At 41.1% G+C, this 16,324-nt stretch overlaps 1 protein-coding gene across 1 annotated transcript in view; it reads right to left on the bottom strand.

Annotated features, from left to right (window-relative positions):
- STARD9 (StAR related lipid transfer domain containing 9) overlaps positions 1-16,324 on the bottom strand; it is a 133,222-nt gene that overhangs the window by 61,913 nt on the left and 54,985 nt on the right. Inside the window, exons 4-11 of the mRNA XM_066618701.1 lie at positions 15,959-16,075; positions 14,118-14,150; positions 13,961-14,022; positions 11,698-11,810; positions 5,183-5,252; positions 4,205-4,277; positions 2,234-2,301; positions 1,569-1,666 (exon numbers count right to left, since the gene is read on the bottom strand). Coding sequence (XP_066474798.1) covers positions 1,569-1,666; positions 2,234-2,301; positions 4,205-4,277; positions 5,183-5,252; positions 11,698-11,810; positions 13,961-14,022; positions 14,118-14,150; positions 15,959-16,075 — 634 coding nt within the window. The remainder of the gene's footprint in view (positions 1-1,568; positions 1,667-2,233; positions 2,302-4,204; positions 4,278-5,182; positions 5,253-11,697; positions 11,811-13,960; positions 14,023-14,117; positions 14,151-15,958; positions 16,076-16,324) is intronic.

The raw sequence follows: 16,324 nt of genomic DNA, 5'->3' as shown, positions 1-16,324 counted from the left end.
CAACAGTGATGCAATTGAGATCCTGGGGTCAGGACTGTAAAATGCCGCTCCTCATGTGGCCCGGAGGCTTAAAAACATCACTTCCAGTTTTGGGGGGAAACTGGAAGTGATGTTTTTAGGCTTTCCAGAGGTCTCAGAAGGCCTTCTAAGTCCCTGCAAATGGGACTGAAGAAAAAAGAAAATGAGTGGCAGGAGGAGGAGGTTGCAGCAGGGTATTTGTTTCCCCCAACTCCCTCAGATAGGCCAGTTGTGCTATGACTACATAGTGCCATCTCACTATATTGCATGTCTATTGCACTAAAACCAAGATTATTTGGCAGTGGATATACAAAATCCTCCCTTTAAATAGTTTCATCATTATGAATACGATTACTATACTGTGTGGAAAGAGAGTTGTATGAACAGCACAAGCACCTACTAGCTGATGTCAGCAACATGAGCAATGATTTAAAAACATTTTTTCACACCCTACTCTCAATATTTGATTTTTCTTCAAATTGCTAGATAAGTGCTCCCATATTTTTAGTTCTTGTTCAAGAGACCTTTCCAAGCAATATTTTTGACAGTCTGAGGCAGCTCCTAGTTGCCTGATTCTATTGCTATTCTATTGCCTGATTGCTATTTGGGATTAAGCAGGAAGCTTACCTTCTGCCTCTCCAGTAGCTCCATCCTCTTCTGCACCAGAGCACATTGCCCTACAAACTTTTTTTTCTTTACAAAGAGGCTGAAATCAGCATGCATGTCCCTCCCTTCACATACACACAACTTCATAAAATTTATGGGAACTGGAAATCAAACTATTGCGTATTGGCATGAATACTGCACACACACACACACACACAAATTGTGGATGGGACACACACACACAACACACACACACACACATTGGGTGCTTAAAAAATTCCAAGCTCTAGCTAATCCAAAGAGGAATTTCTTGTTCTCTAGTACAGGAGTCTACAAACCCCATTCAGGGGGCCAGATGCGGCCTGCAGTGAGCCTCTATCTGGCTTGTGGCCAGCCTCTTGTCTCCTGAAAGCCTCTGGCCCACTTGGCCAAACATGACTGGAACTATGCTCTGGTTGCATCTGGAGAGTGTTCAAGGGTCAGAGAGGTTGAATGAATGAGCCCATTCATTCATTTATTCACCCATCTAAGTTCTATCTCTAATTTATTTAAATAATTTTTACATTTAAAATTTTTTTTCCAGCCCTTAACACCGTGCCAGATATTTGATGCAGCCCTCTGGCCAAAAAGTTTGGAGACCCCTGCTCTAGTACATCAATATCTCATTCTTCTCACTTCTACTAAAGTAACAATGGTACCTTATATTGACATTGTGGTAATTTCTCATGCAAAATGTTTCATGATCTACCAAACTGAGCTAGCTTGCTTTGAAAACTATTGAATCATAATATTTTATGGACACCATCAATTTTTATGCCATTAGAATACAAAGAAGCAACATAATTGTTCACCTGACACATTTTATATTATTAAAATATTGCATTCTAATTTGCATAGTAAAACTGTGTACAAGTATTAAAATGAAACATAAAAATTGTTTATACCTAAAGCAGAGATGACAATTCCAAGAGTAACCAATGATTTGTTAATGTTGGCACCTTCCGTAATCCGATCTTTGCAGTAACTGGGATCAGCTCTTTCACTGGAACACACAATGAGAAGAGGAAAAGCAGTAATAACTTTAACCTGGTCTAAACAATACAAATGCCATGCAATTATTTTAACACAGAAATAAGTCACTGGCAGATTTCAGAGATGGAACAGGAGGAAACCTCACATGATTGTGCAGCTAAATAAACTCTAATATCCCAAGAATTATCCATTCAAGGTAAGTATTTCATTAGACTGTGTGTTAGGCCTGAGGAAGTCACAACAATTGAAAGCCAGAAGTATAAAATCAAACTAAACAATGAAACTCCCAAAAGGAAGGTTTTACAGCCCTTCAGGCAAATGCTCATGTTCAGGAATTGGCAAGCATGAAACAGAGCAGCAATTCCCCACTTACGGGTCTGTTACTAGAAATCCCTCTCTACGAGCCTCATTTGTACAAGAAAAAATATAGAAGAAGAAATATTTGAGTTAAATTCACAACTACAACAGAACACACAACAGAAAAAGCAACCTTCGAAACTCTTTAATCAGTCCAATGGAATCACACTTGTTCTCCCATACAGCTTATGGCATGCTGTCTCAGGAAGGAAAATATTACCTGCCTGCAAGGTCCACTAAGTTGATCTTGCTTGCAGTTTCAGAGGGCAGATTGTTCTCGAGTATAGCCTGAAGGAAAATGCATTCAGGTGTTAGTATAATTCATACTAATTCAACATTAAGTTATTCTTATCTGTGCTGTATGATTTTTGTTTTTCCCGGACCCTCCAAGAAATTCAAGAATTTGGCAGTTCAGCATAAGAGTTGCTAAACAAGAAGCCAAAACAATTTCTTAGTATGCCATATTGCAGGGGTGGCCAAACTGTGACTTACAAGCCTCATTCGGCTCTTTGACATATAATGTGCGGCTCTCGGAAATATGTTGGCCGAGCTCCTTTTTGCTCCTTTTTTTGCAATTAATATAACAGGCAAATGAAACATTTTTGAGCTTTATAATTATTTATTGGGGTATAAAATTCAAGTCCCATGGATTGTTCTTGGTAAGTAAATATATTTAAGAATTTAAATGTTTCTTAAATATTGTGGCTTTTCAACATCTGAAATTTAACATACGTGGTTCTTACGGTTTTCCAACATCTGAAGTTTATCACATGCGGCTTTTATGTTAACTCATTTCTGACCAGCCCACAGGTGTACACAATTGATCCCTGTTGCTTATATGCAACGTTGGGCAGAAATAGCTTAAGCCTGCCCTATTGGAACACTCAAGATGAAGGGTATATGCCATACCCCCTGCAAAGGAACACTAAAATAGCAGAAAGGTTAAATATGTCCATCAGGTATATAATTTTAGGTAAAGACTGGAATTCACATGAAATCCCACTATGGGAGAATAAACCAAATTTCTCCCATACTCCCCCATTCTCTCCACACCCTCCTCTCTGAGCCAGTCAGCATCTAATGTTTTGCTTAGGGTTTTCCCACCAAATGAGAAGCAACAGATGAGTACAAAAGGATAGAACTTTTTTGGGTGATGGGTGGGTGTCAGCAGGGGTGGGTCATGGGTGGCTCAGAGGAGTGAGGTGGGCAGGGGTGGTTCGAGGGCAGAAGGGGGTGGATTTTGGCAGCAGTCACAAATGTTGGGACCCTATCCCTCTTTTCTGAGGTCAACATGATACTTGTGGGTATCTGGTCACCCTTCCCCACCATAGGAAGGTGAGTGGTCAGTTGGCACCACTGCATTATATAGGCTGGTGAGGGCTAGGTTTGGAGCATGAGTTTGGTTTTTTAAGGAAACCTTCTATGGAGGTTCAGTTTTAAAACTGAGTGTTGGGAGGGTTAAGACAGATAAAAGAAAATATTTCTTTACTTTATTTCAGAGCGTGTGGTCGGTCTGTGGAACTCCTTGCCGCAGGATGTGGTGCTGGCATCTAGCCTAGACGCCTTTAAAAGGGGATTGGACAAGTTTCTGGAGGAAAAATCCATTATGGGTTACAAGCCATGATGTGTATGCGCAACCTCCTGATTTTAGAAATGGGCTATGTCAGAATGCCAGATGCAAGGGAGGGCACCAGGATGAGGTCTCTTGTTATCTGGTGTGCTCCCTGGGGCATTTGGTGGGCCGCTGTGAGATACAGGAAGCTGGACTAGATGGGCTATGGCCTGATCCAGTGGGGCTGTTCTTATGTTCTTATGAGGTTGAGAGCTGCTTTCTATTTGCTGTGACAATGTTGCTGTTGTTGTAAGAATGATATTTTTAACATTATGCTATCGTTCTTTGTATCTTATTACTTTATTGCAAACTACACTGAATTGACAAGAAAAATGAAATAATTTAAAAATGTATCTATTTTTAAATTATTTTTCTTTGGCTGCAATCCTAACCACACTTTCCTGAGAGTAAGTCCCATTGAACAAAATAGGGCTTACTTCTGAGTAGACTTGGTTAGGACTGTGCCCTTTGTCAATAGCATGCAAACGGTTTTGATAGCATCGCCTTATTGTTCAAATTAATGTCAGTCAAAATTTGTTCACTGGTTTTCAAAATGCTTGAATGGAAAATTGGACTAACTTGAGTGTACTGGATGGTGAAGATAGCATGGGATCTGCTGCTGGCATCATGAACATGGGTAGCTGCTGTAATTCTAGATGCAAAACAAAATAGAGTTAATATTTCACTCTTCTGTGCAGAAAAGTACATACAAGACATGAGATCTGGACAGCGGCAATACCCACTTCTGCTACCAGTTATGAATGACTGGAAATACGCCCCATCAGAATGACTGTATATTGTATTAATAATAATCAGGTATGCTTTAGCATGCTGATATCTCTAGATTGTGCCAGGTACCTATACAAAATATAAATAACTAAATACATATCTAGATGTGAAGTCTTAAAGTTATATTTCATATTTCTAAGAGACAAATTTCAGTAAAGAAATTAAGAAATCCTACGCAGCAATGCAGAAAATTGGTAACATTGTATAAACAGTAAATCAAAGTTTTTAAGTTTTAATATTACTTAAAGCTGACTCTTGGGGAGGCAGAGATGGGAAAGCCAGGCAGACAGAAGCATTTGCGTCAGAGGAAGCGTTGTGGGTACAAAACGCATCTTTGCTGCATGGCTTCTCAGCCATCAGTAGCCACTCCCACTCCCAGTAGCCTCTCTCTTCAATCCTCCCCTTTGCCTTCTTGGGATTGCGAAGGGAGTTCCCATCAGAGCACTGGAGGCACATACTAAGTTTATTTATTTATTGACTGCATTATTTCAAAAACTGCAAGTGCAGAGTAGAATTCGCAAATCACACTGTTCTAAATATGTGCAAGTGAAGACTACGTAAATTGAGAGCTAATACTATCTTATAATTTAATCAACCTTTATTTATTTTAGCAGTACCATCAAAGCAAACACTAACTTCATGTTTTCCTAGGCAATAACTAGTACATTAATGTCTTATGTAGTAATTATTCTCCTTGTTCGATGAAAATTGGATTCTAAAATGTCTAGAAAAATTAACATAATTAAAGGGAATGCTAAAATGAAATACCTGTTTGCTATTCCTTCTTCCAGAAGTCCAACTACTTGTTTGCTGTCTGCAACCACATGACGAGACAGGCCTAGCAGAAATTTTAAAAATTGAGGACCAATAGTTAAAAACAAAATTTCCTTCTTTATCTAAAGTGGTCAGGATCCAAAGAATCTAGTGTATGAATGAAAAGCATAAAGTGGCGATGGCCATTTTCTGTCCATATTCCCACTGCATCAAACCCTTTCCAGAAGGTCTCTCAACCTTTAGGAGCAACAGGGAGGTAGAGGGGAATGAGAAGATGAAGGGATGCAAACTCCCACTGTCCATGAAGTGTTCCTTACTCAACATTTTGAATTCAGGTAGGTGTCAACATGTACATTCCACAAAAAATAAAATTCAATATAATTAATATCAGAACAGTGTGATAATGCACACAGCCTTTCTGAGATCTAGCAATCACTATCTGGATGAACACAAGCATGGGAATCAGTAGTAGAAAACAAGAGAAATGACAGCAATTATTTAACCTGAAAGCATGCTGTGGGGTTACAAGAATAGAAAGCTACAAAATCAAACAAGCTAAAGATGCTGCATTGCAGAATTAGGATAGCAAATCAACCTCTGCAGCTCCACTAGAGAGCAGCATAGTGCCGAGATGCTCCTCTGGCATTATATACATGAACTGCTACATTGGTTCTGACTCACTGGCTCAGTTTACTACTCTATACAAGCATGTTCCTGCAGAAACAAATAATGCAGAAGTACAAATCCCTTGAATTTCTGCAGCAGCATCAGAAGTGGAATTCATGGATTGCACCTGCCAAGAGATCTCTGGGCTGTAAAGATCTTCTGCAGCTCCTGGATCTCATTTGTTTTAAATTTTTTTTAACCCTGCCTTTCTACCACATATTGGGACACCCAAGGGGGCTATATAACCAAGTGGATCTTGTCATAGGTATGGCAGCAAAATTGACAGAAAAGGTATACCTGTGATGAACCTGTGATGAATATCCTTATATCTTTGTTTTGCTAGATAATTATTTTCTTTCTAAACAATCTTGAAATAGAAATACAAAGTAATGCATATTTTTTGGATCTTCTTTTAGCACCTAAGGAAAAACTGCCAGCAAGTATGTTTTCAGATTTATTAGGGTTAATTCATATAACCAAGTGGTCACATTATGATTGCTTTAAATTTGAATTGTGTGAAAAGCATGGCTTGGATCCAAAGAGTTTTGAATCTGGACTGAGGTTTGCTTGCACAACAGGACTTTGCACAAAGGTATCTCAGACCTTCTTGCATTTTATGCCCTTTTTATCTTTATGTATATAGTTCCCACCCCATACTCATGTACATAAATACATACATACACAAATATGTCTATGTGCTTTTATATGGGAAAGTGAACTCTTAGTGTGCACCAACAGCTGCAGCAATGAAAAAGGCAGTACCATATTGAGTACTAGGAAAAGTACTGAAAACAAAATAGCTAATTTCATAATGTTTTTACAAAAATCTATGGTATGGCTGCATTCAGAATACTGTGTACAGTTGTGATCACCTCATTTCAAAAAAGGGCAACCAAAATGATAAAGAGAGGTAGACAACCTTCCCTGTGAGGAAAGGTTAATGCATTTTGGACTTTTAATTTTTTTTTTATTAAAAAGCTTATTAAGGAGAGACATGATATTTACAAAATTATCAATGGCATGGAAAGAGGGGCATACATTTGTATCCCTCTCTCGTAATACTAGAATTCAGAGTCATTCAATGAAGTTGATTGGTAGTCAGGACAGACAGAATACATATTCACACAACATATAATTATGAAAACATAATGCCATAAGATGTAGCAATGGCCATTGGCTTCAGTGACTTTAAGGAAGATTTGACAAATTCATGGATGACAGTAAATAGCTGTTGGAAAAACCTGTAACAATTAAATGAAATTGGCATGTTCAGAGGCCTCTAAATACTATTTAGAATAATCAGAGGAATAATCAGTGAGGAAAGGCTGTTGCTTTAATGCGCTGATTGTGGCTTCCTCAGTCATTGGCATGAAGGCAAGACATCAGCCACTGTTGGAAACAGGGTGATACATTAAATGAACACTGCGTCTTATTCAGCAGGACTCTTCTGATGTTTGTATTCATGGAATGTGTAATACCAGAGTTTGTCAACTCTGGACCTAGGGCCCACTAGGTGGGTTGAGAGTCATGTAGCACCTAGTTCAGCCACCACTGAAATACATGGTGCTCTGCCCTGAATAGGTGGGAAGGTGGGACGCTGGAAAGCAGGGAGTGCTGGGTAGATGGAGAAGGATCAAAGTCTTTGTTCTGCTTTGATTTCTGAGCTGGAACATTTGAATTCTGAGCAATGCAAAATAACAGTACAAGAGTGCTGCGTAATGGGACCTTTTGCTGATTGCAGCTTAGGTTTTTAGCCTAAATTGATGACATCATTTCTGACCATGACATCACTTCCAGTTCAACAGATTGTTATTCTAAAAAGTGGGTTCCGGCGCTAAAACATTTGAGAACCACTGGGTAATACAAATTCTACTCTTAAAAATTATGCAGAATGAGTTAGTACAGGTAGATTAAAAACAGCATAAAAAACACATTTCGTTGCTTTAGTAAAGAAGACTGTTTTAACATATCACAGAAACATCTCTTGTTCCTTCTGAACTAAAAAGTTATGTTGGATTTCATTATTTCTTCATTTTAAAAGATACTCATCCCTTAACAGTTGAACTATCTGCAAGATGGACCATTTTCAAAATTCCGCTAAGGAGCATGAAAGTTTGAATACGACCAGTAGTCAACTCAATAAAAAATAAAACAGCACAATCCTAAGATTGCTTTGGATCAGCACAAGTCCTTTGTGCCAGCCCAGTACTGTTGCAAACTTGCCGTTAGGCAAGTTTGTGCCGACTTCTGAGTCGGCTGGGCTGGCACATGTCACTGTGCTGGCTTGCAGAGATGAGATTCGGCCTCTGTGCCGATGCAGAGAGGTGAGTTTGCACTGGCCTCCCTATTTATTTATTTATATTTATACAGGTATTTATATACCGCCTTTCTTTGGTCATCAGATTTCTTCTCAGACTTTAATCCAAGGTGGTTTACATAGGCAGGCTGTTCTAAACCCCCGTAGGAATTTTTACAATTGAATAGTTCTAGTCTTTCATAGAACTCCTTGCTCCAGCTGGATTCCTTCCCGGTCTGGCCTTTCTCTGGCCCTACGCCTCCCACGCTCCACTTGACAGCAACTCCTCTCTGCCACCTAGGGTCAGCTCATCAGTATATCAGCATGTCATCAGCGTGTCCCATTCCCTAGGCCGGTGTGGGAGTTTGGGGAGGGCAGAACTAGGATGTTCTGGGGTGGGGGTGTGGGTGACATGCAGGCCCATTGGCAGACTGGACCCAGGAGGGAAGTGGTGCCAGGATCCAGCACTTAGGCTGGATTCTAACCCCCATCATAGGTGGCTCAGTCTAGAACCAGGTTGCTCACCAGGCTACCACTATGTTTAATTTTTCACCAAGAAGCACTGAATGGCAAAGCTCCCAATTTTCATGGTATCAAAACAGTTTGCAAGTGAACATATAAACACTTCACAAGGTTCCTGAAACCCCTCTTCCCTTTTTGGCACTACTGCTATAAAATAAATGTTAATAAGCACAATATATGGACAAGTGGAAACAAGGTTTGCCATGTGTTATATGAGTTAGGTTGTTGCTCATTCTATCCATATTATATGATGCAAGAATGTGGACAAAATGCAGTTCAAATTCATTTGTACTGTTCTTTTACCCAAACAATGGCAGTAGATTGCCTTAAGAAAATGCTGAAACAGGGCCTAAAGTAGATAACAACCTCACATTCCTCAACTCTCTATACGCTGCAAACCGCACAAAGGGATCCCACAGAAGCAAGCTTCCTCATTAATTTCAATGGAAGGGCTAACTCCGTGGGCACAATTCCTTGATCAAGATGTCTTGCAACAAGACAACTTGTCATGTGCATCTGAGGTTCAGAATTCAATATCATGAATTTTAAATCCATAAAGCCATCCTGACTTTAGATTTGCGGTACTATGCACTCCTATGAGAATAAGGGTGCAATCCTAACTGCATCCTATGCAGGCCCAAGCCCCTTGGGCCGGCCTGGGAGGGTCACAAACGTGCCATAAAGTACATTTGTGGCTCTTCGAGGGTAAGCTGGGCCGATGCTCTGAGAAGTGCTGACCTGCGGAGGCTGACATAAGCCTCCGTGGCGGCTTCCTCCCAGCTCCTTGCTTCGGCTCACATGAACTAACACAAGGATGAAAGGTAGGTGTAGGGGAGGCAGGGAGGAGGAGGCAGGGCTGGGATCCGGCAGTTATGGCGGATCCCAAACCCTGTTCCGGGGAAGAACAGAGCAGCTTCAAGCCGCTCCTCTCTCCTCTGACTCATGCCATCTCAGGAGGTGGCACAAGTCTGAGGAGACCTATTGAGACCAGCAGCCCTTACCCAGAGGTAAGGGGAAAAGTTTCCCCTTGCCTTTGGCTAAGCCGCTTCTGGTCACAATCCTACGCTGGATACAGCACAAGCCTCTTGGTTTGCCTGTTCCAGAGCAGGATAGGATTATGCTCTGAGTTTCATAAATCATGTCAGAACAAGCACAGTGAGGATCAGGCTGTAGATTCCCTACAACTTATGTGTTTATTGTTATCAACAGCATATTCTATTTCTTTTAAACATTCCACTACTTACTCTGAAGTTTAAGTAGAAAATATGTGTCTGGAGAAATGCATACTGTAAGTCATTGTTCCACTGAAGGAATAATTAAGACTGAAGAAGGAAAAAACGAGAGATAGATGTTCCTATAATGTCCTTTGTAACATTTTAAAATATATGTACCATGTACAAGCATCAAAGTGTCATCTGACTAGTAACTTAATCAAATGAAATCATGAGTATAAAATCAACTCAGCTAACGTCCTCTCACAACAGCATATAAATCTACCACATGACGCTGTTAAAACAAAGCTACTATTTAATTTTTTAGGCATCTAGCCAAGTCTTTCTAAAACTTTTAGCTGCAATGTTCTGTCATTAGGAGCAGAAGCGTACCAGAGTTTTGCAGGAATGCATAGGCTGTCATAAGACCCTAACATGCTAGGCAATAGCAGCCTTATATGGTATCTCCAAGCAAGATTCCCCAAAATTGGACAGATGCAATTTTCTCCAATGCTACTGTGATGCCACTGTTCTGATTTTTATTAGAAAATGGGAGAACAAGAGACTGGCCTCTAGCAGGAAACACCATTATTTATCATAACAGCAATAAGGATAGCTCTCTGATTTACCACTTATATCAGGTACGTGCATTTTCATCATAAAACAAAACCCAGCTTCACTATAATACAAAATGGGTCTTTTAAAAACGAATAGTGGCAATCCCATAAGTTATTTAAAATTCATAACCAGTTGCATGAATTTCACTTGTCAGCAGATTGCCCACACACAATCTGTTTATGAACTAGCTCCACATTCAAAACCAAGGTTTATTAATTAATAAGTTAATCATGTTCTCTGAAAAGGTTGCAATCTTCTTACAGCACAATTCCATCTCTTTCTTGAGCTGACTCTTCTTTGTGGCAGCCCTCCCTATGCTGGCTCTGAGTATCACAAGCATGCTGACCAATTGTTCCACGAGCCAATGAGGTGTTGTTATGACACAGCAGGGAACCAATAAGATGTTAGTATGAGTCAGCTCTCATTTCCATGTATCAGAGCAAATACTAAAACTCTTATTCAGTCATGTGAATATCATCAAGCTAGCCAGTGGTTTTTTGTTGGTTACTGATTTGTTGGGTGACCTGTACTATTATATATTAAAATAAAGTTAATGGGAGTTACACCAACCCTAGTGATGCCACTGCATTAGGCTGTGCATATGAGACTGTAATTTATTCTGCATAGTGGTATGGGAGGAGGTCCATTGTGGGGTGACACAATGAACTCTCAGACCAGGTGTCACAAAACCTAGTGACGCCTCTGGAACCGCTGTCCTAGAGCAGAGGTGGGCAAACCCCTGCCCAGGGGCCGTTTCCGGCCCTCGGAGTCCCCCAGTCTGGCCCACAGGGAGTCTTCAGTCTCCAATGACTTTCTGGCCTGTTGGAGAGTGTTGGAGCCTGGTCTGGCCTGCGACCGCCAGTCACAACAGCCAGACGCAAGCTGCGGACCAAGTTATAGTTCTAATATGTATTATAAATAAGTTCATTAAAATTAATTCATTTGTATAAGTTCCAACTCTAATGTATGTATCTCTAATGTATCTAATGTAAATTTATGCAAATTTGAATTATAAATTAATTCTTCTTCCTCCCCCCCCCCCCCCGACCACCGAGTGTCAGAGAGATGATGTGGTCTTCCTGCCAAAATGTTTGCCCACCTCTGCTCTAGACTGAGTCCGTACTCTCAGATCTCCCCAAATGGCAACACAGTTTAGGAGTGAGAAAAAAGGAAGAAAAAAAATAACCCAAACTAACCTTGCACATATGGACCCGTCTCAGGATGTTCACGAACACGAAGTGTATATGGCTTCTTATGGTCTGATATCCTTAGCAAATCTCGAACTCGCTCATTATAGATTTCAAGGAAACTGAAAAAATAGAGAAGAAATGATACAAGGATTCTAGGTCTGCCTGGCCATACTTTTCCACAAAAAAAGGTTCTGCACAGATGGTGCTTTCTCACCCTGTTCACTAGCTATGCCTTTTTGACTCCAGTCCTGTGGATGTCCAGTCCTGTGGTTATAACATTTGTTTGAGGCCTATTCCCAAAATCCAATGCAGGAAAGTGTGAATCATGTGACTGTTATCCCACTGAATCTAGGAATCAGGCACGTATGCTTCAGGTGCAATGCACTGGATGTTCTGTACATATGTCCTATGCAAATACTACACCCACGCATAGACATCTTTTTGTCTTGAGGACTGTGTGCTCATATACACTAGTAAAAAAACCAGCCAACTATTAAGGATGCTGCTCTGCTTTTGCTTCTGAGTGTTGATACCATAATCCCTGTACATTTGCTTATAGCAGATAAATCAGTTTATGATATAACTAGAGTACTATTATTATTAACTGTATTTATATACCGCTTTTCAACAAAAACGTTCACAAAGCGGTTTACAGAGAACAATCAAATAACTAAATGGCTCCCTGTCCCAAAAGGGCTCACAATCTAAAATGCTGCAAAAGAACACCAGCAGGCAGCCACTAAAAAAGACACTGCTGGGGTGAGGCGGGCCAGTTACTCTCCACCTGCTAAAAGGTGGAGCACCCACTTGAAAAAGTGCCTCTTACCCAGTTAGCAGGGGTCAAAGAGTAGCTTTCATGAATGCATTACAGGTCCAGCCTATTTATGCACGAATTTTTAATACACGGGTTTGACTCAACCTGAATGGCCCCTGCAAATAAGAAAGAATGCGCTGATCCCTGGAGAAGGGGAAAATTGCACCCCTTTAAAATCAGTTTAAAAAACTGAACAGTCCTTTAACAATAGCCTCCTTAATGAGAGAGAGAGAGAGAGAGGGCAGCTGGCTGACAAGCCATCAATCCTTCTCTCTCCAGGCGACCCCTCCCCTCCCCCTGAGCAAGTGAAAGAAAGATACTTTGCATTGGTGAAGGGAGGGGTTGGAGTGAAGTCTTTCTAAGCACTTTGAGAGAGATTGATGGACTGTCTTCTTAATGACTCTTATCTTACATCACAAAGGTCAGCAAGGCTGTTTTTAAATCACCTGAGCAAAGAAACTTTGTTTTTAAAATTGATTTACTATAGTGCATTTTTTGCCATCCATGTGAGTGCCTGGAAAGGAACCCTTGCGAATAATGAGGCTCAACCTGTATATAACAGAAAGTGTCTGTGGGGTCCTGGCTTGAGGGGGACCCTCGTATTTCCAAGAGGCAGCAGCAGGGCACTGGAAGTTCTGTCTCCCAGAGCAACGGCCCAGCCCCCAGGGCCTCAGCATAGAGTGTGGGGGGAAGGGGGTTGCGTCACCCGGGCCCTTCTGCCCCAGCTGCTTGGGCTTTTTGGCTCCTAGCCAGTCTTTGGGTCATGGGCAGGCTGGATTCTGCTCCCTCCAGCTACCTGCCCCAGACTGCCTTCATCCTTGGCCCAGCTGGGCTTTATGCTGATGACAAGCCCCTCCAGGCTCCACCCCTTCCTCCAGGGGAGGGTTAAAAGGCTGACCGGCCTCTTCCAGCCCCTCCCCTCACTGCTTGTGAGAGCCAAAAGGCTGGGGCCTGGTGTTCCTCTCCCTCTCCTGGCTCTCCAGACCAGTACTCCACCTGCTGCTGGCCTTGGAGCCTGTCTCCTTCTTGCTTTGAGCTCCCCTCTTGCCCTGCAAGCCTGTTCCCTCCAGGTTTCCCCCAGGCAAGTCAGGGGGACCCTGACAGTGTCAAACTAAATAACTGCTATAAAAATTAAAATATAAATGAATTAGGTTTGTGTTGTGTTGTTTTTTTTTGCACTCATTATATATATTATTATACTATATATATATACCCATTATATAGTGAGAAGCTGAAATTGTCTGACATGATGCACATTTTAAAAGACCCAAGCAGACCATAAATCAGAATGAAACAACTAAAAGAGAAGGATCATGTACAAAACTGTATTAGCCCCAAGAAAATTACCCACAACCTGAGAAAGAGATAAACAGAAATGAAACTTAATTATAGAAAGAAATAGAATTCATAAAGACCTAAAACAATTCATGACAAAAGAGAGTGACACACATCTACCTGACTTCCACTCTGCATGATGCCGGCTGTTGAGAACAGTCATCTTCTCTTGAAAATAGACCCTATGCAAATCAAACATTTACATTTTTTATCATGGAGAAAAAATGTAAACATACAATTTAAACAATGGAAATATTTGGTTTAATAAAATAAATACCTCACATATACGAGGTGTTAATCCAATGGATGCCTTGAAAATGGAAGAAAAGCAGATTATAAAATTGCAGTCCATTTGAGCTTATAAAGAACAACTGTCAGCGCAATCCTGTCGTGCACTGGAACAGGCAGGCCAGGAGACTTGTGCTGTGTCCAGAGCAAGAATGGGGCCAGAATTGGCTCAGCTGGAGGCAAGGGGAAACTCTTCCCCTTACACCCGGGTAAGCCACCGCAGCCCCAATGGGTTTCCTCAGACCTGTGCCACCTCAGGAGGTGACGCAAGTCAGAGGAGAATGGAGCAACCTGGAGCCGCTCTGCGGTGCTCCGGGAACGTGGTAATACTGTGATCCGGTATTAACTGGCAGGTTCCAGCCCCACCCCCTGCTCCCCATCCGCCCCCTGGAACACCCTCTGCCCATCCTTGGCCAGCGCAGCCTTCCCTCCCTGTGTTGACATGGAGGCTGGATGCAGCCTGGATGCAGCCCTGGGATGACCCCTGGATGCAGCCTCCATGGGTCAGCGTGTATCCCTGCGCTGGCCCAGCCAACACACGAAGAGACACAAATGTGCTTTACAGCGAACTAATGGGATTACACCTTGTAGTAATCATAGAGAATACAGGTAAGTGCTCCATCAGCAGCATCATGCAAAGCAATAATTATTGGAGAAAAACACAAACAGTTTTGGGAAACAACAGATATTCCAGCTTTAGTACCTGTCAGATCATAAAACTGAAGGGCCCATTTTTGACAGACAGCACAATCTTATGGATGTCTATTCAGAAATAAGTTCCATTGTATTCAATGGTGCTTACTCCCAGAAAAGAATGTATAGGCTTTTAACCTGAGTTTAGAAGCATGAAGGATAGATGTTCATTATAGCATAATGAATTCCTGCCTTCAAAAGGTAATGTAAGTATTAGTCCTGAGTCACCAGAGTTAATTCTATATAATATAATATAATATAATATAATATAATATAATATAATATAATATACAGTATTTATATACCGCCTTTCTTGGTCTTTATTCAAGACTTTATTCAAGGCGGTTTACACAGGCAGGCTTATTAAATCCACGCAGGGATTTTTACAAATTGAAAGAAGGTTCTCTCTTTCAAGAACCACCACATTCAAGATGTTACACTCCGATCTGGTTTAACATTCTGGCCTCCATCCTCCCACGCTCCGAGCAGATGGAACAGCTCAGCTGCAGCTTGCCAGCTGCTTCAAGGTCGCACGGTGCCGGTGGCCTCGAACTGGCGACCTTGTGGATGTTAATCTTCAGGCAAATGGAGGCTCTACCCTCTAGACCAGACCTCCTGCTCTATAGTATAATTCTACTATAACAACATTTATTGGAAAAGTCTAGCTTCATTTTTAAAAGTAACTGAATTGATTTTATTGAAAGAGCTTCTTTGTCTGAACAGTCCTCTATTTCACACCTGGCAGCGGCTAATCAATTTAAGGTTGCACAAAAACTTCCTGCACTTTATCAGAAGACCATTACAAATTAAAAACCTCGGGGCTTTTCCATCATGACCAAATTTCTCTCTCTCTCTCTCTCTCTCACACACACACACACACACACACTTCGTTTTGTTTAACATCCACCCTGAAGAAAAGTTCAAAAGACTGATGAACATTTTGTAATAGTTTAATCTGTCCTAATAAAGCTTTTATCCTACTGTGGCTTTTGGAGTTTTGTTTCATTACTACTGCAGATGATTAAATTCAACAAATACTTCTGCATTTTGCTGAACTTGAGGGTTTAGCTTTAATAACAATTGTGGAGGAAACAATTTTACAACAAAGTGTAGAATATAATGAAGGATGTAACTCACTGGGGTTCCCATCATGGTGTATGTTTTTCCTGAACCTGTCTGTCCATATGCAAAAAGACAAATGTTGTATCCTTTGAAAGCACCGGATAACACTGAAGTTCCAAGATCCTGGAAAACCTGCAAAGAGCAAGAGAGAGAAACAGAACTGGAGAAATTACACTAGATAACTAAATTAGGAGGATGCAAACAATGTTCTCTTATTGGTGATATTTTCCAAGGTAAGGCGCACACACCCATTATTGCAATAATTATTGCATTATTATAAAAAGAAGATGTGGGGTTGCAAATCTGCACCTGCTATGGAGTTAAGTTACCTCAAGCTGGAGATGAAGGAGCAGTATAGTTAAGTTACTGGAAACAGCAAAA

This window comes from Tiliqua scincoides, chromosome 1 (assembly GCF_035046505.1).
Source record: "Tiliqua scincoides isolate rTilSci1 chromosome 1, rTilSci1.hap2, whole genome shotgun sequence".
In the NCBI taxonomy this organism is placed as follows: Eukaryota; Metazoa; Chordata; class Lepidosauria; order Squamata; family Scincidae; genus Tiliqua; species Tiliqua scincoides.
The sequence above is the reverse complement of the archived record's forward strand: the minus strand, read 5'-3'. Positions and strand labels throughout refer to the sequence as shown.